Genomic DNA, 22,709 nt, shown 5'->3' with positions numbered 1-22,709 from the left:
ACGCAAATAGGATGTCTTAGGGCACACAAGAGAAATTCACACAAATCTAATCATTAAAAATGTGTAAAACGTGATTAAAGAGACGCAAATAGGATGTCTTAGGGCACACAAATGTTTACCTATTTGAAGAATCACTAAAATAAACATGTTCAAACGTCAACTGTGAGACTTTTATTTTGAAGCAGTTGACCAGTACGCAGCCATTTAGCCTTCAGCGCTGGGCGGAGCGACCAATGAGCTCCCCTCGTGACACCCACGTGATTTGTAAACAGGAAGTGTCTGATCTGTACTGCAAAGGGTGAGTGACCAGAATCTAAAATCAAAAAACATAATTCAAACATATAAACGTATAAATGTGGATTCGGCTATTATAGTGCATCACTTTATAGTTAACTATATTTAGTGCGTTCATGCCGTTTTAGCGCAGATTGAGCAATAAACAGTAGATTGTTATTGAACTATATTATGAGGAATAAATAATTTGAGGTTAGAGTTATGTAAAATCCCCGTAATCTGTAATGAAGGCAGTCAATTAAGTGGTTAGTATTGAAAAGTAATGCTTTTTTTATTGAATGTCATCAGATCTGGCCATCACTGAGGAGAGACTGAATGATCAGAGAACAGATCTGCTGTTTTCTTCCTCATCATGGTGGATTTCCTGGCAGAGAACAACCTGTGTGGTCAGGCCATCCTGAGGATTGTGTCCAGAGGAAACGCCATCATAGCAGAATTACTGAGACTGTCAGACTTCATTCCTGCAGTTTTCAGACTCAAAGACAAGAGTGACCAGCAGAAATATGGAGACATAATCTGTGATTTCAGCTACTTTAAGGTACTCTCATTGTCATCTCTAATTACATCATCTTAAATGAATGGGATCTGATCTTTCTAAGATGATCAGAAATATTTGCAGTAAGCAACTGGTTCTGATGTGAAGCTGTGTGTTCTAGGGTCCTGAGTATTATGAGGGTAAACTAGAAGCAAAGCCGGAGCTCCAGGATTTGGATGAGGAGTTTCGGGAAAACAACATAGAAATATTGACGCGGTTCTACCTGGCCTTTGAGAGTGTCCATAAATATGTTGTCGACTTGATAAGGTGTGTTGTTTTCAAACGCAACGTATCTGAAATTATCCTAGTGATTAAAACACTTTTTGCAAAAAAAAGGGGAACATTCAACACGAGCAAATCAGCACCATTAGTTTTTTTGGAGCAAATCTACATTTATTTATTTGACATAATTTAGTTGATTTCTCACTAAATCAAATCTTTTTATTGTTATTTATTCAATTTAAAGAAATGTATTGGTTCCTCTGAAGGTACTTGGATGATCTCAATGAAGGGGTTTACATTCAACAAACACTGGAAACTGTTTTACTGAATGAAGATGGGAAACAGCTGCTGGTAAATTTCTGACTCACTAAATATAAAACAAATAGGAGTAAATCAGTTTGTAAATGCATGTGATTTCTGTCAGTGTGAGGCTCTGTACCTGTATGGAGTCATGTTACTGGTCATTGATCAGAAGATGGAGGGGGAGGTGAGAGAAAGGATGCTGGTGTCCTACTACAGATACAGGTAAGACAATATCTTGCCTTACTCTTTTTGGAGATGTTTTTTTTTTTTTTTTTACTCAACTCATCTGAAAGTAGCTCAGATTAGATGATTTATCTCATCAAATGGACAAACACGTCCAGGTGCTACTGAATTTACACATTAAACACTATTTCTCATCTCCCCAGCGCTGCTCGCTCCTCGGGTGACTCCAACCTGGACGACATCTGCAAGCTCTTGCGCAGCACGGGATACTCCAGTCACCCGGGAGCCAAACGGCCACCCAACTACCCCGAGAGCTACTTCCAGAGAGTTCCCATAAGCACCACCTTCATCAGTATGGTGATCGGCCGCCTCCGCTCTGATGACATTTACAACCAGGCAAGACAGTAGCGTGATTTAAACTGGGGGAGCTAGGGGCTCCTCGTGAAAGAAAAATGGTGTAAAAAAAAAAACAGTAAAGTAAAATAATACTAATAAATAGTAAAGTAAATTATATTATGTTAAAAAAAAATATTCTATTGACATACAAACAAAAAATGAATCAGTAAGGTTCAGATACAATTTTTTTTTCTAAAACATAAAAATGAATGATAAAATAAGTTTGATAATGTAAAATAATTTTATTCTTTTGATGGATAAAATTCAATAAAGTTACTTAATCTAAAAGTTCAAAGAAAAAAGTGCAAAAAAACTATTATTAATAATAAAACAAGTTTGAAAATGATAACTATTTAATTTTATTGACAGATAAATGTTCCAAGAAAAGGTGTAAAAACATTTATATATTTATATACTGTATAAGTTTGAGAAAACATTTTTTATTCTATTCAAAAATAGTTCAGAGAAAAACTGTACAAATCCACACACACACACACACTTGTATATAATATATACAATTAAATGCATATATAAAAATAATTATTATATAAGACAAATTATTTCATTCTGTTGACAGATAAAATGCAGAAATTTTATAGAAAGTATATTTTCTAGTTAATACATTTTTCATATTTTTCTACATTTGTCTTCTTTATACATTAAAATGCTGGCTTATATTTATATTTTTGGAAGGAGGTTCCTCACATATTCGGGGTGTTTGGGATCTGTACGTTTGAAAACCCCTCATTTAGGCAGATAACTCATGTTTAATAATGCTTCATGTTCAATGTTTCATCTGTTCTAGGTCTCTGCGTATCCTCTGCCGGAGCACCGTAGTACAGCGCTGGCCACACAGGCCGCTATGCTGTGTGTCTGCTTATATTTCACCCCCTCCATCCTGCAAACGCAACAGGCCAAGATGAGAGAGATCGTGGACAAATACTTCCCTGACAACTGGGTGAGAAGACTTTATGAAAGGGATAGTTCATAATTACTCGCCCTCTTGTCGTTCCAAACCTGTAAGACTTTCGTTCATCTTCAGAAGTTCACAAATGAAGAACTTTTTGATGAAATATGTCTGTCCCTCCATTGACAGCTATGTAACTACCACTTTGACGCTTTAAAAAGATATGATGAACAGATTGAATTTAGGCTTTTATCCACATATTGATCAGCGAACATAAACAGAAGCTCAACCGAACCTGCTCTGCGCAAGAACAAACCTCATTGGTTCTTGCGGAAGCTCAAACGTGCTCCGTAACACGAGAATGAACATCATTGGTTCTCACACATCAAGCGAGGATGCTTGAGCTTCAGTTTACCACAACTGATGTTATGAAAATGTTATATGCATGATATGTTTGTAATGCAATATCGACATTAAATCTTCAGGTTATAAGCATATACATGGGGATCACTGTGAACTTGGTGGAAGCGTGGGAACCATATAAAGCTGCTAAAATAGCCCTGAACTACACGCTGGAGACAGCCAACATCAGAGAACAGGTACAGTCACACGGTTGTTCCCGTTCACACACACATTCGATCTAAACCAGAGTCACTCTGGGCTCACACACAGTTCTCTCGTCTCAGGCCGGTCGATACGCTGCCAGTGTGGAGAGTTTGCGGCCGCAGGTGCAGCAGTTGTTGAAGGAGGGATTCCTGAGAGAAGAAATAGTCCTGGACAACATTCCCAAACTGCTCAACTGCCTCCGTGACTGTAACGTTGCCATCCGCTGGCTGATGCTACACACTGCAGAGTCCGGTGAGGCCAATAACGCCAATAACCCAGCACTTCTCAACCTTTTTGACTTAGACACCCACATTTTCAAAGACCATATATCAGATATTTTTGGTGCTTCTGCTGTAATGACAAAATATTTTTAACCTCTTTTATTTACAGAAACTAGTAGTGTCAATATATTTAAAGAAATACATAATTATATAATAATATATTGTTATTAAACACTGCCTGGGCAAAACATTTCACTCTTTTGATTTAAATTGGCAAATGCTTAAGAGTCTATTATTGAATCATTGCAGGGATTTTTATGTTTCTAGCATGTTATATATTTGGCAACAGTTCTTCTAACCCTAATTGATGGAGTGTGTAGGAAGACACATCATGGCCATATTCCAGGATGACAAAGTCATAATTCATCTGGCTCAAAGAATGAAAGAATGGGTGGGAGGAGCATGAAGAATAATTTTCACACATGAATTGGCACCTCTGAGTACAGACCTTAAATTGATTGAGAGTCTTTGGGATGTGCTGAAGGAGACTTTATAGAGTGCTGGACTCTTGCATTAGCAATACAAGATCTTGACACAAAATTGATGCACCTCTTGATTTGAAGTAACTCCCCGACTTTTTTGGGCCGGGCAGTGTATTTAAAAATTCTAGATAATTAAAAGAAGTATATTCCATAATTCTGGAAGTTTCATTGACATGTACATTCAAGTACATTGGACATGACATTTCCAGGTTTAGAAATTACAGTTGTAATAATAGGCTTGCTTAACTCTTTCACCACCAGCACTTAAAAAAAAAAAGTAGATTTTTGATCATTTTGACAAAAATTGCATAGCCCCCAGAAAGCATATGTATGAATATCTGAAAATGCAATATATGGAAAAAAAAAAGAACAGGGCCTCTGCTTTTAAAAACAAACAAACAAACAAACAAAAACGTTTTATTCTAGCTTCATGCATTCTTTTTTTATCTACACTTCAATGTGGGTAAGTTTCGTAAAAGAAGCATTTTTCCAAAGACTATAATGTACATAAGCAATTCTTTTATCACTGGTTTCTACTACTTTTTTGCCTGTTTTGATCTGGATATTCTCTACTCCTTCAGAAGATGCATTATAGCGCCCCCTACCGTTCACGTAAAGCCGGAAAATTCCGTCAATGGCGGGGAATCGTTGTCTCATAAATGTCGGAACATTTCGTCAGCGGCGAGGAAAGTGTTAAATATCCAGGCCTTTCAAGACCATAGGAATTCTGGTGCTTAAAATAAAAATGACAGTTGTTGAGGGAGTGAATTAAATTTTGACATTATCTTGAGGCCCCCTTGTGGTTCCTAGACCCCATTGGTTTAAATGTTTTGAGCTTTGATTACTGAATCCATTTGAAAGAAATGATACCTTTGTAGAGTTTGCTGTTCGATATAATGCATCAAAATGCTTTTCTAAGTAATTGTTGTTGTTTTTTTGTTCTTTTGTTAAAGCTTATGATCCAAACAACAAGAGACTGCGTCAGATCAAAGAGCAAATTATCAATGACTCCAAATACAATCCCAAAATTCTGTTTCAGCTGCTGCTGGACACGGCCCAGTTTGAGTTCATACTCAAAGAGGTAAATCGAAATAATCTTAAAGTTGTGCCTCAAATGTCACTTATTTTGTTAATTTGTTTTATCTGTAACCTAAGACCAAAATGTAAAAATGTAATTCATCCTAGGGCATATCTACCAATCTCAGCTCAGACCTTCATCCTGTTCTGACTGTATTTTTGTCTAGTGGACTTACAAATTTTGTGTATTTATCTGTCTGTGAGGCCAATATAGCCTTCCATAGTTAAGGTTTTTATTAACTTTCATGCAAGATAACATTTTTGTTGTTCACTACTGTTCAAAAGTTTGGGGTCAGTAAAAATGTGTTGTCTTTCTTTAGAGAAATGAATGCTTTTATTTAGCAAGGACACATTAAATTGATCGAAAGTGACACTAAAGACTTAATGGTAAAAGAGATTTCTATTTCAAATAAATGCTGTTCCTTTTAACACTATTCATTAAAGAATCCTGTAAAAATCACAGCTTCCACAAAAATATTAAGCAAAACTGTTCTCAACATTGATAATAATAATACATGTTTCTTGAGCAGTAAATCAGCATATTAGAATGATTTCTGAAGGATCATGTGACACTGAAGACTGGAGTATTGATGCTGAAAATTCAGCTTTGCATCACAGGAATAAATTACTTTTTAAAATATATTAAATTAGAAAAGAGTTATTTTAAATTGTAATAATATTTCACAATATTACAGTTTTACTGTATTTTTGATTAAATAAATGCAGCCTTGGTGAGCATAAGAGACTTCTTTCAAAAACATGAAACAATCTTACCGACCCCAGACTTGAATGGTACTGTGTTTTGATATGGGATCTCACAAAGAAGCCTCTCATTATTCATTTCTCTCGGTTTGCGTGATTTTCAGATGTTCAAGCAGATGTTGGCAGAGAAGCAGCTCAAGTGGGAGAGCTATAAGAAGGAAGGATCAGAGAGAATGATGGAGCTGGCCGAGGTGTTTTCTGGGGTCAAACCTCTCACCAGGGTGGAGAAAAATGGTAAACATGCAGAACCACAACATGCAGAAGGCACTGTAGACATTATTGCTCATGCATTGATTTGTTTATCAGAGAATCTCCAGGCCTGGTTCAGAGAGATCTCCAAACAGATCGAGTCCCTGAACTATGAGGACTCGACCGCTGCTGGCAGGAAGACTGTGCAGCTCATTCAGGCTCTTGTGGAGGTACAAACACATCTGAACATGTGCTGTGATGTAATTCTCTTCAGTGATTTCACATGAAATTGTTTCTCTGGGAAGGTCCAAGAGTTTCACCAGCTGGAGTCGAACCTGCAGGTGTGTCAGTTCCTGGCGGACACACGCAAGTTCCTCCATCAGATGATCCGCACCATCAATATTAAAGAAGAGGTGCTAATCACAATGCAGATTGTGGGGGATTTGTCCTACGCCTGGCAGATCATTGACAGGTATTGGCGTTACATTGGCCTCTTTTTGTTTTCTCAAACATTTAAGGTAAACGTTCCCCTATTATGCTATTTAAAGATTTGTAATTTTGTTTTGGAGGTTTCTTGCAATAGCTTTAAGGCCGGAACATACCAAGCTGACTTCCGGCCATTGAGCAATGTCGGGCCGTTTTTCAGTGTCGATCGGCTTCGGGGTTTTTTTGGTGTGTTCCGCACTTTTGTGCTGATGCATCATGTCTCAGGCCGTCGGTGAGAGAGAGAACTCTGATTGGCTGTTCAGCTTAGTTTGGTGAGTCAGTGCACGTGAATAAAAGCAAAAGTGGTGAAAGCGAGCAAAGAAGTCAAGACGGTACAGACAGAAGGCGGTTAAAATGTTACCTAATCTTACCTGAGCATTTGAATGCACACAATTTTCATAATAACATAAGCTGACTGTAATGAAGAAATTGATCCGCGTGATTGGTATTCAAAATAGTAAGCAATCACTGCTTTGTTTACGGTTTGTATTTCTGTAGTCCCAGTTTCGGTTTCTCTTTTTGAATTACGAAAATAGACTATTGACACCTGCTGATATAGACAGATCGCGGGCGCTGAAAGCATGTGCTAGTTGACAGTTGCCTTTTTAGTCCTTTTGGTGTGTTCAAGCACAGCTTTTTGGCAGAGATGCAGATGACGAGAAGCCACAAAACAGTCAGCTTTTGTCATCGCTAGTTCTATCGCTACTAGTGCATCCAAGGTTAAAAACACATTCATTTTCTCATAAATATACATTGCAGTATCATCTCTTTTCTCTGAGTGAAACGGCACAATAAAGGATCAGGTTTCACTAAACACCTCCTTTCTGAGATCCGACTCTGCTCTGATTGGTCAGATAGCCCAGTCTGCTGTGATTGGTCCACCTCTTACAGCGCTTGTCGGAAACGAAAGGCTCATTACGATATCTGAAGTTCAGTGTCTACGGCTTCATAAGCACTTGTATACACAGTGATACTGACAGTAACACTTCTGTCAAAATTTTCTATATTAATTTCAGCGCAAGCCCTCATCCTTTGTAGATAGATAAGTACACTGAACAGAATTATAAGCGCAACACTTTTGTTTTTGCCCCCATTTTTCATGAGCTGAACTCAAAGATTTAAGACTTTTTCTATGTACACAAAAGGCCTATTTCTCTCAAATATTGTGCACAAATCTGTCTAATAATCAATCAATACAGTTTTACCCCCCAATACAGTAAAACTGCACATTTTAGAGTGGCCTTTTATTGTGGCCAGCCTAAGGCACACCTGTGCAATAATCATACTGTCTAATCAGCATCTTGATATGCCACACCTGTGAGGTGGATGGATTATCTCGGCAAAGGAGAAGTGCTCACTAACACAGATTTAGACAGATTTGTGAACAATATTTGAGAGAAATAGGCCTTTTGTGTACATAGAAAAAGTCTTAGAACTTTGAGTTCAGCTCATGAAAAATGGGGTGCGTTTATAATTTTGTTCAGTGTAAATAAATAGATAAGTAGATTTGCAGCGCAGAAAACAGCATCTTCTCGACACGTCGACAACACGAACCAAACTCTTCAAGGCCTCAGCTACAACTATAGTGTTTGAGGGCGGGTCAAAGTAGATGTTGTTTGCAGGCAGCCAATAAAGACCATGGGCTAATCATTATGCAAATGTGTTACAAATCAACATAAGTTCTTGCAGAAAGTTAGACTGGAATCGCTGACGACTCGTTTCAGGCGGTTCAGAATCGGTTTCGAACTCCATTTATCAGGCACTATGATCTTTGAAACTTTACAGACCTTTAACATTCACAAACAACTATATCACACACTACATTAAAGTTAATATCTGAAAAAGCACAATGGTGGCACTTTAAAGTTCCTTTTCCCAATGTGTTTCTCACAGCTTCACCTCAATAATGCAAGAGAGCATCAGAGCAAACCCCTCGATGGTGACCAAACTCAGAGCCACTTTTCTAAAGGTGAGTCAGACTGGCCTGGTAATGTGTGACACCAGAAACAAATCCACTTCTAACTGAATCTGCTCTTAATTGTGAACACGAACAGCTGGCGTCTGCGCTGGATCTGCCTCTTCTACGGATCAACCAGGTCAACAGTCCAGATCTGCTCAGCGTGTCTCAGTTTTACTCCGGGGAGCTGGTGGCTTATGTTAGAAAGGTTTGGAGAAGACATGACTTTATTAATGTCTCTGTATTTGTTCCATACCTCTGTACACGTGTTTCATGCAAACATGCTTCCTACCAGGTACTGCAGATCATTCCAGAGAGTATGTTCACCTCGCTGGCCAAAATCATCAAACTGCAGATCCATGACATTATGGAGGTGCCCACACGTCTGGACAAAGACAAACTGAAGGACTACTCTCAACTCAGTGCCCGTTATGAGGTACGACAGATACATTTGAATTCTTGAATGTGGCGGTAATATGCGATAGTGTTATCAAACCAGATGTGATATTATCTAGGAAGCTTACTATAAACATGCCGCCTTTGGCTTGAAAGTTATGAAATATTGACATGACATTTTAGTTAGTCAATTTGAATATTTTATTCATTTTTTGAGTTTTTCAAGTTTTTTTTTTTTTCTTCCACAAAACCTGTAGATTATCAGCGGTATCGTTTAATTGACCAGTCGAATAGTCTCACACATCCCTAATTTATTCAACAACGTAGTATAGTATTTTTTGTGCTGCCTTTGATTTATGATTTATTTGATCTATTATATTATAAATGTAGTATCTATTAGGGGTGGAACGGTACACAGAAGTCACGGTTCGGTTCATACCTCGGTTCAGACATCACGGTTCGGTACGATTTCGGTACAATGGAGTGAATAGCAAAACAAAAATGCAGAAGGCTTTTTTTATAAATGTTTTAAGCCTTGTATTTTTTAAATAAGTTTTATTAATAAAGGCATAGAACCAGTTTATTTGTAGTGCACTGACAGTAGTTTTATATAATTAGTTTATTAATAAATTATTAAAAAGACGAAAAGTCCTTGAGATATGTTTGGTAATTGTACCTGAATGAATCTAAAATTATTTTGCTATTTCAGATCAATATATATTTGTTTTCCTTCATTTTAATTAACCCTAACTTTATTCTCATCTGAATTATAAATAATTGATTTCCGTATAAAATAATACTACCATTAAAAACTTTTTGTTGTAGGTTACAGTTTGACAAGAGTTTAGAGTGTGACAAAGCACAATGTTGTGTTTTATTGCGAGTGTACACAAATATAAGTAAACACTTTGCAGTTTTAATGATGTCCTGTATGAAAAAAATGACGGAGTATGTTTTTATGTTTCTGATGTTCGATCGCCCGTGCCTCTCACACACACACACACACACACACTGTTCGATCGCGCGATTCGCGCCCGCGCGCGCACACACACACACACACACACACACACTGTTCGATCGCGCGATTCGCGCCCGCGCCTCTCTCTCTCTCTCGCACACACACACACAAACACTGTTCATCGCGCCTCTCTCTCTCTCTCTCTCTCTCTCTCTCTCTCTCTCTCTCTCTCTCTCTCTCTCTCTCTCTCTCTCTCTCTCTCTCTCTCTCTCTCTCTCTCTCTCTCTCTCTCTCGCGCGCACACACACACTCCAGCATTGCAATCTTGATCGCAGCCTGTTCATTGCCGCGTGCAGTCACACCAAAAGCAAATAGAGCGAAAATATTTTGTACCGTGTATTCTCCGTGCAAATTCGTGCACCGAACCGTGACGCCCGTACCGTTTCGGTTCAATACGAATACATGTACCGTTCCACCCCTAGTACCCTATCTATTGTATTATTTATTTGTATTTATTTTACACTCCATATATTTATAATATTTTGGATTATTTTACTCTGTGTATATATATATATATTTAGGGCTGGGCAACGATTAATCGCGATTAATCGCATCCAAAATAAAAGTTTGTGTTTACATAATATATGTGTGTGTAGTGTGTATAATTATTTTGTATATATAAATACACACACATGCATGTATATATTTAAGAAATATTTGCATGTATATACTTTATATATATTTATACATAATTAATATTATATATAAATATAAATATTTGATATATTAATAACACATTTTTCTTAAATATATACATGCATGTGTGTGTATTTATATATACAAAATAATTATACACACTACACACACATATATTATGTAAACACAAACTTTTATTTTGGATGCGATTAATCACGATTAATCGTTGCCCAGCCATAATATATATATGTATATATATTGTGTAATTATTTATAAATGATAATAAATATAGTAACTCGCTGCCGTTCTTCATTTGACAGGTAGCTAAACTCACTCATGCCATCTCAGTCTTCACTGAAGGTATTTTGATGATGAAGACCACACTTGTCGGCATTATCAAGGTACTCTAAAGATTCTCTGAATGTTTCACTTTGATCATTTTTGATAGATCACAGCATTTTCCTTTTGCACTGATGCAGACCATAAATTTGCATTAAGAATTACAGGTAATAGGGTGGATTTTTTTTATATCTTGTTGAGAATAATGTAGTTGAGAACATGGTTTAACTAACCTTATTTCTATGTTTACGGTGTATTACACATTCTTATACGTTTATACCATGAGAGCTCGGAAGCCATGAAAACACGTCTGTTTCAGGTGGATCCGAAGCAGCTTCTGGAGGACGGGATCAGGAAAGAGCTTGTCAAACGTGTCGCTTACGCTCTGCACAAAGGCCTCATCTTCAACCCCAAAGCCAAAGTGAGCAAACCTTCATCTTGCCCTGCTAAATAATTATATTTCTGTCCTTTGTGCTTTAGAACATCATATCGTTTCTCTTTCAGCCCAGTGAGCTGATGCCAAAGCTGAAGGAAATGGCTGCCACCATGGATGGGTTTTATCGCTCATTCGAATATATTCAGGATTACGTGAGCATCTACGGACTGAAGATCTGGCAGGAGGAAGTGTCTCGTATCATCAACTACAACGTAGAGCAGGAGTGTAACAGTTTCCTCAGGACGAAGGTCTTGTCTTTGTAGCGTCTTATTCATATTGAGCTTCTTTTAAACCTCAGATTTTGTTGTTCGTTGATAGTTTATACTGCTAGTGTTGATTTAAAGATGTTCTTTTCAGATCCAAGACTGGCAAAGCGTCTACCAGTCCACCCACATTCCCATTCCTAAGTATCCGTCTGTCGATGAATCCGCCACGTTTATTGGACGCCTTTGCAGGGAAATCCTGAGGATCACGGATCCAAAGTAAGTCAGCGCAAAACTGATTGTTTCAAACTTTTGATGCTTTGACGGCCAGATGCCAAAAGTCTGGAGAAAAGTCATGTTCCTCGTCTTTATTCCTCTCAGAATGACGTGTTACATTGACCAGCTGAACACTTGGTACGATTTGAGGACGCATCAGGAAGTGACCAACAACCGACTCTTCTCTGAGATTCAAGACACGCTGGGAACCTTCGGGCTGAACGGACTCGACCGACTCTTGTGTTTCATGATCGTGAAGGAGCTGCAGGTGAAACTTGTGTTCAATTTCTATTGAAATGCAATGATTTTGAAATTGACGATTGATGATTTGAACGAATCAAATCAAGTCAAATTGCATAGAAATGTACGATTTCAAGGTGTATTGTTTAATTTAGTAAAGGCCCCTATATAATCAAGTCAAGTCATCTTCATTTATATAGCACTTTTAACAATGGAGATTGTTTCAAAGCAGCTTTACAGTGATAAACATACAATTTACGGTAACAGAGATTGTTTTGGCTTTATAGCGATTTTTGAGTAATGTTATTTCCAGCTAAAGTTAGTTGTGATTGATTCACTTCCAGCAAAATTATCATTTGTTATTACATTAGGGGCCACTAAGACGACGGCATTCTCTCTAAACAGACTTTAAACGCGAACCTGTGACCTGATGGCATTCACATGCGTTCACATGCGCATAAAAAATTTATTCTATAGTTATATTCGTTTTAATAAATGTGCGCAGGTTTGTTATTTCCCTAAAAACCATGCCTAAACAAACTACTTGTCTTGCCTATACATTTGATAAAGAATTTTGTTTTATTTTATCACTTCGGGGTACGCGAACCGGATTTTCAACAACGCTTTATTATATCTGTAGAGTGGGAAAGGGATCCTCCATAGCGAGAGGATAGTTGACACTTCAGCACTGCATTGTCATCGGGTCCTTCGTCAGATCTGGATACGACCTGGATCCGGCAGGCTGCGGGGAAACCTCGGGATAAACAAAGACACTAAAGTTAGCGTAGATGCCATTCTTCTTATGATGTAACGAGTACATCAGGATTTACGGGACGTGTTCCCAGTTCCGGCTGACCTAATCTGTGCAGCCTAACATTGAATTATAGAAGTCTATAATGTATTATGTGTATGCTAGGTCAAAGAGATGTGTTTTTAGTCTAGCTTTGAACTGACAGAGTGTGTCTGCTTCCCGGACAATGGTAGGAAGACTGTTCCAAAGTTTTGGTGCTAAATAGGAAAAGGATCCACCGCCAGCAGTCGATTTTGATATTCTAGGTATTATCAACTGGCCGGAATTTTGAGATCGCAATAGACGTGAAGGACTATAATGCGTTAAGAGCTCGCTCAAGTACTGCGGAGCTAAACCATTTAGTGCTTTGTAAGTAATCAACAATATTTTAAAATTGATACGATGTTTAATAGGGAGCCAATGCAGTGTTGACAGAACCGGGCTAATATGGTCATATTTCCTGGTTCTGGTAAGAACTCGAGCTGCTGCGTTTTGAACTAGCTGTAGTTTGTTTATTAAGCGTGCAGGGCAACCACCCAGTAGAGCATTACAATAATCTAGTCTTGATGTCATGAACGCATTAACTAATTGTTCTGCATTTGTTAATGAGAGCATATGGCGTAATTTAGATATGTTTTTAAGATGGAAAAATGCAGTTTTACAGATACTAGACACGTGACTTTCAAATGAAAGATTGGTATCAAAGAGCACACCCAGGTTCCTAACCGACGACGAAGACTTGACAGTGAAGTGACTTATATATACTCACAGTGAAGTTCTTTTTCATTCTTTGCTTAGGGATAAAAAAAAAAGTTCAAAATACGTGACTAGCAGTACGTATACTGTTAGCGAACGTCCCACACTGTTGGAGCGGCGTTTAGAGGAATATGTAAATATGTGCTGCGCGCTTTCCTCTCAATGACAAAATAAACACAACAAAAATGACAACGGTGAGAGAACTGCACTTAAGAAAGCGTCTGATTGTAGTGATGTGGATATGTTTGCACAGGCTCTGCAATTCACATCAATCACATCACATTTATTAATACAGTATTTTATACAATAGATTGTTTAAAAGTAGCAAAACATGAAAGAATTGTGAATTATAACTTCAGTGTTTACTATAAAGCAGCTCTCCAGTGTGTTCAATGGTAGTTCAAAGGGTTTTCTGGAAAGTTTGCTTTGGCAAGCTATTTCGAACTCCTGAGACGAACACTAAACGAACTTCATTTTGGAAATGACATCACACAAGTTCGTTCGTTCGTTCTTCAATTTCGCTTGAAGTATATCAGGGCCTTAAAGGGTTAGTTCACCCAAAAATGAAAATGATCTCATAATCTCATAAAACTCTCAAGCCATCCTAGATGTATATGACTTTCTTCTTTCAGCCAAACACAATTGGAGTTATATTAAAAAATATCCTGGCTCTTCCAAGCTTTATAATGGGAGTGAATGGTTACTGAGTTTTTGAAGCTTCCTTTCAGGAACTGAATCATAAAAGTCGTAACTGAATCAAAAAGTCAATTGAATCAGTCAATAAATGTCTGTACAAATAATTACATAAATATTTAGTGAATACCATGAAATCCCCTCATCACAATAAATTTCATCTAAATAATAATAATAATAATATAAACAATAATAATAATTAAAAAAAATCTGTCTTTGTTTCTCCTTTGCAGAACTTCCTGACAGTCCTTCAGAGGAACATCCTGAAAGACAAAGCGGTGGTTGACGTGTTTAAAGCTCTGCTGACAGCTGTCAATCCTGTCAAAGGGATTGTGGGTATGTGTGTTTGATGCACTTCCAAAATGCCCAAAGTATACTTCGGCCATCTGCTCTCCGTGTAATTTTCAGGCTCCGCGCACACTATCTGCGTGCAGCCCAATTTTTTGGATGGTGCACTTGAAAACAAAGTCCACTAGATAGTGCGCACGTGCCGAACGCATCTTCCCGTGCTCACAGCCAAAGGAGTATACTTTAAAATGCCCGTGTGCTCAACTGTGCGAGAGACGGAGCGGAATGTGGAAAATGAAGTATACCCGGGCCTTAAGCCCGACACTTATTCCCACAGTTATGTTCTTAATATATTTATCTTTCTGCATCAATATTCAGCAAATGCAAGCAAAGTTTACACCAACGCTGTGGCCAAAACCCAGAAGATTTGGGCGTCTTATCTGGAAGCCATCATGAAGGTGTCGCTTTCTTTTTATTTCTGAGACTTCATTTTGAACATTTGTTTTTCCATCCATTATTTCTATTTGATTTTGCATATTCATGCTGAAAAAGACCGTGATCCTTTCACAGGTGGGTCAGATGCAGATCTTGAGGCAGCAGATCGCCAACGAATTGAATTACTCCTGTAAATTTGACTCGAAACACCTCGCTGCGGCACTGGATAATCTGAACAAGTGGGTTGGGAAGGATGTTTCTTTCTTCCTTTTGTACTTGGATTAGTTTTGACAACTTACAATGGAAGTGTGGTCATTTTCAGGTCTCTGCTGTCCGATATTGAAGCACATTACCAGGACCCATCGCTGCCGTATCCCAAAGACGACAACACCCTGCTCTACGACATCACCGCCTATCTGGAGGCGGCCGGAATCCACAACCCACTAAACAAAGTGAGTCATGTATATGAGAAATATTCATTTCTCCATGTCAGTGATTATTTTATTAGATAGGCCCAAATTTCAGTGCTTCACTGCCTGACATGATGTGACCTGTGATCATCAATTTTGTTGTATTTATCAATTTGAAACTTTCAGATCTACATCACGACGAAGCGTCTGCCTTATTTTCCCATTGTGAACTTCCTGTTCCTCATCGCACAGTTGCCAAAAATGCAGTACAATAAAACCCAAGGTCTGTAACTTTTCTTTTTTTTTTTGCATCTGTTCAAAGGTTTGGGGTAGGTAAGATTTTTTTGAATGTTTTTGGTTCCACAGGGATGACGTGCAGGAAGGCTGCAGATCCAGTGGATTGGGCTCCTCTGGTCCTGGGTCTCCTGACGCTGCTCAAACAATTTCACTCCAGATACACAGAACAGTTCCTGGCTCTGATTGGACAGTTTATTCGCTCCATAATGGAGCAGTGCACCAGGTACCTCACTTCACTATGTGATGATAGAAGGGTGAATCTCACCAGACAATGTCCAGAAAAATATGAAATTATATTTTGTATTGAATAAAATAAAGACTATTTTAGCACTATTAAGATTTTGGTAACACTTAAGTTTAGGGTCCAATTCTCACTATTAACTAGTTGCTTATTAGGATGCATATTACTAGGATATTGGCTGTTTATTAGTACTTATAAAGCAAATATTAATTCTTTATTCTGTATGACCATATTCAACATCCCTTAATCCTACCCAATTAAGACGAAGCTTTTTAAATAAATGCTGTACTTTTCGGCATCATAGCAACAGAAGTGTCTAACAGCGTCTGTTCCCTACAGTCAGAAGATTCCAGACATGCCTTCAGATGTAGTCGGAGCATTAATGTTTCTGGAGGACTATGTGCGTTACACTAAACTGCCCAGAAAGGTAGGAAATATTGCCATGAGATGTTGTATTCATTTTCTTTAAAGACACAAATACTGCACATAAAAAATCATGAGTAATAGTTATTTTGGTTTTCTCTCCTTTTCAGGTGGCAGAGGCTCATGTGCCGAGTTTCATTTTCGATGAATTCAGGACTGTGCTGTAAACATGCCTGTCATAATGTCAAATCATATTTGATATCATTCATCTTTCTCTTAAAGCACTAATGAAATTGAGCAATTAGCATTTTTAACATTTCAATTTTTAAACATGTTGATCTTTTGTAGCTGTTACTGACCGGATGTCTGTCTGCTGGTGTAATAAATGCCATATGTGTATGTTTTGATAACTTTGATGAACTTTTTAGCACACTTTCAAAGAATGAATCACTTTAACTCACAACCTCTCATGATTTATTGCTTTTATAAAATGATGGCAACATCAACCTCATATAATTTTCCTTTTTTGCGAATATCGTTGGTTTAACTGTACGCTGTGGCTCATCCTATCAGAATTTAGACTGCGAATTATTATTTTGAGGTACTAAAACTATTAAACTGTACCTTTTTTTTGTACACAACACAGGAGACATGATTTGAATGAAAGTTTTACTTTTATCTTAAATATATTACAATACTGAATGGATACTGTATGAAAAAAAGAGCTTTTATCGTTTTAATTATCAGTCTATGTACAGCACACAATGAAAGAAAATTATAGCCATGAAGAATCTATGAATACCAACACTGTGTACATGGTCAGATGAACAGAAGAGAAACAACAGGGTGTGACAGCGGCTGACTTGATAAAGACCTTACAGCTGAAAAACAAAAAAGGGTTAATGCGGTCCTGGATTCCATTATGTGTGTGGGTGTTCTGTTTGTGTTGAATATGATTTGCCTTAAATACATTCATTGATATTTTGGTTGTGTCCTTCAATCAGGGATCAATGCGCTGAGATGCCTGATGCATTGATTATGACAATTGGCATCAGACTGACGTTTAATTCCAGTACGAATGTGCATTTGTTTCTGACAGGTCAGGGTCACAGTGAGCCGAGTATTGCTTCAGATGGTTATTACAAACGAAAAGAAACTACATTAAATTATTGTCAACTGAATGTTCTTTGTGTGAGTTCAGTCCTGGTGGTTACATATAATTTTGCACGTAAACTGCAAATACAATCACACGGAAACAGGACAAGCGTCCCACGGTGTGTACAAAGGCGACCTGAAATGAAATAAAAACTTTTATTTGCACAAAAACCTATCGCGGCATTAATCATTCTAAAGCACTTAATCGTTGTTAGGGTTAAATATGTACATACTAATACTGGGGAGGAGGGAAAGACTTTACAAATTTACCTTAAAAATACTTCATATGCATCATGGCGGTGTTACGGGACGTTATTCGTGGATTACAGGCAGAGTGCAAAAATCAGTGCCGACAGGTCGACCGCACAGCAGACTATGTACAGATGAAAACTGCCATTAATAATACAATACTGACCAGAAGTAGGCAATCGATCAAGACCGAGTGGTCACGTGACCAGAGAGTGTAGAAGAGTGTCATGCTGTAAACAAACATCTACCAAAGAATCTGAAAACTGATTATGGGTTCACAACAGCTAGTCTACATAAATGCTATTTAGGGAGAATGTTTAAAACAAATCTCAACATTAATTACTCCCTAAATCTCATTAATTCATCAAAGGAAATATGTTTAGTCTTACATTCACACATCTCCAGGTTTTTTGTTGTTGATAATATTAGTTTCAGTCACTTGTGTAACCCGTGACAGCCATTTATTTCATCTGTGATTCTGAATTAGACATTAATTCTGACGTTCGTTCTATCCACCAATTTTTTTAATTTTAAAAGAAAAGATTTAATTAAAAAGAAAATAATTTTTTTTTGTGAATGTGCGAGACGGCCGAATCATCATCGGGTAAACAAGAATAACTAAGTGTGTAGTTAACTGTAAAACTATTTGCACTGCAAACCAGAGTTTACGAGAATGAATTAAATATGAAGCAGCATAACGGACTACCAGCGAACAGGGAATGTTCTCTGTAAATGATTTTGAAAACTTGACATTTTGAACATTCAGAAATAATGTTTTCATAGCTTAATGGGAACATAAGCTTAAACATTCTTAGAAACTTTTTTGTTAGCTGTGCTGTCTTTGTTGACAGTTGACACCGGATTGCTTGCACCAAGGCCATTTCTGCTTGCACATTCAAGTTTTCACTTTTCCTATTACCTATTACATAAAAAATAAGGTGGATAGGTGATACGCAAATCGTTTTTATGAATGCAGCATGTATCACAAAAAAGCCAAGTTCCCAAAACAATCAGCTAAAACCACATTCCTTACGCTTACGAGAGAATTAATATATAACATGGGAGGATGACAATGAGTAAATGAAAGAATTGGATTCGGTTGTAAATATGAGGGAAAATAAACGCATTTGAAACACCAACAGGGACAAACTAAGGCCTCTTGCGCGTTACAAAACAGAAGCTCATGGTCCTTTGCACATTTCATTTTCTCTTGTGTTGTTATGCTAGCACTTGTACAACTACATAAACTCACATAGACAGCAACACTAGCGCTGATTTTAAGTTATCATCTATTTTCTAAATGTATGTTGTTGATCTTATTGTGAATGATTCTTCCATGCATGTTTCACTTTTAAATAATTTTTGACTATGTAATGTTTAAAATGTCATAACTCGATCTTTGACAGACTTCTCTCTGGTGACGTAAGCCAGACTTTCCCAATCATTTAGTCTGCTTAAACCCCGCCCCTTTCTTATAAAATTGAGTGAAAGCTCACATTCAGATCTGCCTCCATCCAATCAACAACCGATCGATAGAACCAAGTTCTCGCCCTACAGTTTTCTGTAATCTATTACGCTCGGATATATGTCAAAATGCGGAACAAAAGATCTGTCGCTATTTCTGTTTCATCACGACAAGAGCGTTAGTGATTGCCACGTGCTGCTATGATTTGGGACGGATGCAGAAAACATGAAACACCGCTTCTGTCTTGTAGCGTGCACTAGGCTTGGGATGGATTCTGTAAATTTAGCAAGACGATCACAGGACAGACACTCTAAAGCAGAAGAAAAGTTCTGCCACGCTCTCCACAATCAAACATTAAAACCGAAAAATACTACAATCTCACATTTCACTCTGAATTATATGACATATGTACAAAATTCTCTGAGAAAAGGTGACCATATGAACGAGGCCGGATGATGTTCTGGTGATGCGGACATGGGGGGGGGGGGGGGGGGGGTTTCAAACGTGATTGAATCTTACCAGCCTACGGAGCTGTCCTTCGATACATGCGGCACCCTTGAGTGAAAGATCTAAAATCATTTGTACATCGTTACACTACAAGGAATCGATAAACATGTTTTCTCATGCATACAGCAGTAGGTTCTACAGTGGCAGCGTGCATTCAAAACAATAGTTAACTTCCTGCTCCTGCATGAGCTTCTTGCACCCGGGCAACAAGGGCACCAATCACAAGACAGCATGTGTTTGGAGGCGGGCCAGGCTGTGTGTGGGCGGGGTCACGAGAGGGGGCGGGGTTTAATGAGGGCACGAGTGGCTGCTGTTGTCTCTGTTGTTTGCCATTCTGGGTTTGTATCGTGATGAAATCATGTTCCTGAGTCCTGTTTGCGAATGACAGCAGGAATATGATCCTGATGCCGCACTCCTCAACATCCAGGGTAAGACGGCTCCATGCCACAAATACTGAACAGACATCGGAGGAGACCACGCCCAATTCTTCCATTCACTAGTCCCTTGTTTCTCCTTTTGAATTCCTTATTTTCTGACTGGTTTCATTTTCTCATTCATACAAAAGCAGAGGAAAATCCTTACGGAGTTTTGCAGACCAGTTTCGAGGAGTTCTTTTATATTGACGTTTCCCACAGCTGAAACAAACAGACAAAAGACACAATGAACACATGCTAGTAAATATGACTCATGTCATTTAACAAAACAACTATTCATATACTTTTCAGAACGAATTCAATTTGTTATACACACAATTGAAGTATTATGGCTTTTAGCTATTAGGTCATCTATATTCTAGTGTACATGTGTCAAACTCCTGGAGGGCCACTGTCCTGCAGTGTGTAGCTCCAACCAGCTCCAAAACACCTGCCTGGAAGTTTCTAGTAAACCTGAAGACCATGGCTGCGTCTGAAATCGCATACTCTTTGAGTAGGTATTATTTTGAGTAAGTAATTACTTCACGACCGCTAAAAAAAGTATGTTCTATATAGTATGAGTGTGTGTAGTATGAATGTAATCTGAACGTACTACATTCGCCATGTTGTCATTATCATGTGGCCTACCATCAGCGTCCGTTACGTCGCTTCACTGCCATTCATAAATCCTCTCCCGTGGCGTCATGGGATAGTAAAGTGTCCATCTGTCCATCTCGCTGGAAGTAGTAGGTCATCCGGGTACTTTTTGCCTATTCTTTTGTGAGTACTACTATATAGTAGGGAAGTATGCAATTTCGGATGCAGCCCCTTATTAGCTGGTTCAGGTGTATTTATTTAGGGTTGAAGCTAATTGTGGCCCTCAAGGAACTGAGGGTACGTTTACACGACAACGATGTACTAAAAACGGAAAAGTTTTTTCTGTGTACAGATGCCGACTTCAGCAAAAGGATCCACGAAAACTACTAAAAACGCTATTATACATGCCAGACAAGTAGTTGGTGATGTCACTTTGCAAAGAAAGACTATGCTGCGCTCATAAGCATTCTTTTACTACAGTGCACTTGAGCCGAACGCACATGCCCATAGACACAAATTAAATAATCTATCATTTTTTTGTCTGATTTTCATTCTAAGGATGTTAATCTTGATAATACTGTATTATTACTTTGTCTGCAGGGTGAATTTCCTATAACCACTTGTGATGATGTCCGTATGCCCCCCCACACACACACACACCCACACTTATTTCTTACTGTTAATATCTGAATTCTTTCATTTGCAAAGCCTGTAGAGTTTAGACTAAACAAGTAATAGGCTACGCATGTGGATGACAACACCTTTTTCACAGATTAGTGTTTGTAGTTTACATGATAAGGGGGGTGTCGTTTTCAAAAACTTGGACTTTGAAACCTGTTTTCAAAAGTTTGTGTTTTCATGCCACCAAAACATCATTGTCGTGTAAATGAACGGCCAAAACGCATAAAAAGTCTTCTGTTTTTAGTTGAAAACGGTGTCGTGTAAACGGCCCCTGAGTTTGACATCTCTGTGCTAGTGTTGCTGAAATTACTTATAGCAGATATACACTTATTAAATATATAGGCACATTAAAAATAACTGTTTACCTGTTAAGCATTAAAAAAAACGCAACTCCGACTGCTGAACTCCAGTCAAGCCAGTAGAGATGAAAATAGTGAGGATGCTTATTATGATTATTCTAGTAAAGTGCTAAAAGACGTCTTTTCGAGTGTTTTCATTGAGTTGATCAGTCTTCGGCAAGAACCGCTATACAATTAGATAACACCAAAGCCAGTCATTTTCTTCTTAAGAAAAAAAGACGTTCTTACATTCATTTTCATAACTTCTTTCTTAAGAAGATTTTCGTAAATCCAGCCTCTGAAGTCCTGTCAAGCCAGTCACTATGAAAAAAGTGTGCTCGCTTATTATGATTATTACGGTAAGACGGCCTTTGAGGTGTTTTTGATCAGCGAGTGTTCCGCTATAACCACTATACAATCAGATAACACCAAAACCATTTTTGGCCAAAGAAAAAATAAGATGATCTTAGGAAAATATTTGAGAACTTTTCAAAGAATTGCACTTAAGATGAATTCTTAGAAGTTCGTAAGAATGTTTCTAAAAAATGTCTTAAAGTGCCCCTATTATCGATTTTTGAAAATGACCTTTCATGTAGTGTGTAACAGCTCTAAGTGAATGAAAAAAGTTTTAAATCTGAAAGTGCATCGTATATAAAATTATTGTCTTTCAAAAGTAAGAGTCGACTCTGAGAGTCAATGAAATTAATTGTTTTTCAAACGAGTCGTTTCGTTGTGACGTCAAGACGAAACATTAGCATATTGCCCGCCCACTTATTGCGCGCGCAGACACCAAGGAAATCTTGAACC

At 38.0% G+C, this 22,709-nt stretch overlaps 2 protein-coding genes across 5 annotated transcripts in view; one reads left to right on the top strand and one right to left on the bottom strand.

The window, feature by feature from the left end:
- Positions 1 to 212: 212 nt before the first annotated feature.
- On the top strand, positions 213 to 16,905 carry washc5 (WASH complex subunit 5). Of its 2 annotated transcripts, none has more exons than XM_056266180.1 (29): positions 213 to 298; positions 583 to 832; positions 951 to 1,096; positions 1,318 to 1,402; positions 1,476 to 1,576; positions 1,741 to 1,933; positions 2,739 to 2,891; positions 3,326 to 3,439; positions 3,527 to 3,698; positions 5,163 to 5,290; positions 6,153 to 6,282; positions 6,355 to 6,467; positions 6,543 to 6,709; positions 8,617 to 8,692; positions 8,778 to 8,888; positions 8,976 to 9,116; positions 11,051 to 11,131; positions 11,389 to 11,490; positions 11,574 to 11,753; positions 11,863 to 11,987; positions 12,090 to 12,252; positions 14,697 to 14,799; positions 15,130 to 15,209; positions 15,322 to 15,425; positions 15,509 to 15,638; positions 15,783 to 15,879; positions 15,963 to 16,116; positions 16,474 to 16,561; positions 16,668 to 16,905. In XM_056266180.1, the coding sequence occupies exons 2-29, from the start codon at positions 647 to 649 to the stop codon at positions 16,722 to 16,724; spliced, it is 3,480 nt and encodes a 1,159-aa protein (XP_056122155.1). In that variant the 5' UTR covers positions 213 to 298; positions 583 to 646; the 3' UTR covers positions 16,725 to 16,905. The 2 variants fall into 2 exon arrangements, with proteins under 2 accessions (XP_056122155.1, XP_056122154.1); XM_056266179.1 differs by lacking the exon at positions 213 to 298 and adding an exon at positions 352 to 486.
- Positions 16,906 to 20,159: 3,254 nt separating this feature from the next.
- adam22 (ADAM metallopeptidase domain 22) overlaps positions 20,160 to 22,709 on the bottom strand; it is a 61,389-nt gene continuing 58,839 nt past the window's right edge. For all 3 annotated transcript variants that reach the window (XM_056266168.1, XM_056266165.1, XM_056266166.1), the window contains one exon: positions 20,160 to 20,508. In XM_056266168.1, the coding sequence (XP_056122143.1) occupies positions 20,488 to 20,508 (21 nt within the window). In that variant the 3' untranslated portion in view covers positions 20,160 to 20,487. The remainder of the gene's footprint in view (positions 20,509 to 22,709) is intronic.

Source organism: Rhinichthys klamathensis, unplaced genomic scaffold, assembly GCF_029890125.1.
Source record: "Rhinichthys klamathensis goyatoka isolate OS25496 unplaced genomic scaffold, OSU_Roscu_1.1 h1tg000246l_1, whole genome shotgun sequence".
NCBI lineage: Eukaryota > Metazoa > Chordata > Actinopteri > Cypriniformes > Leuciscidae > Rhinichthys > Rhinichthys klamathensis.
Note: the sequence above shows the minus strand (reverse complement) of the source record. Positions and strands in the feature narration are given on the sequence as shown.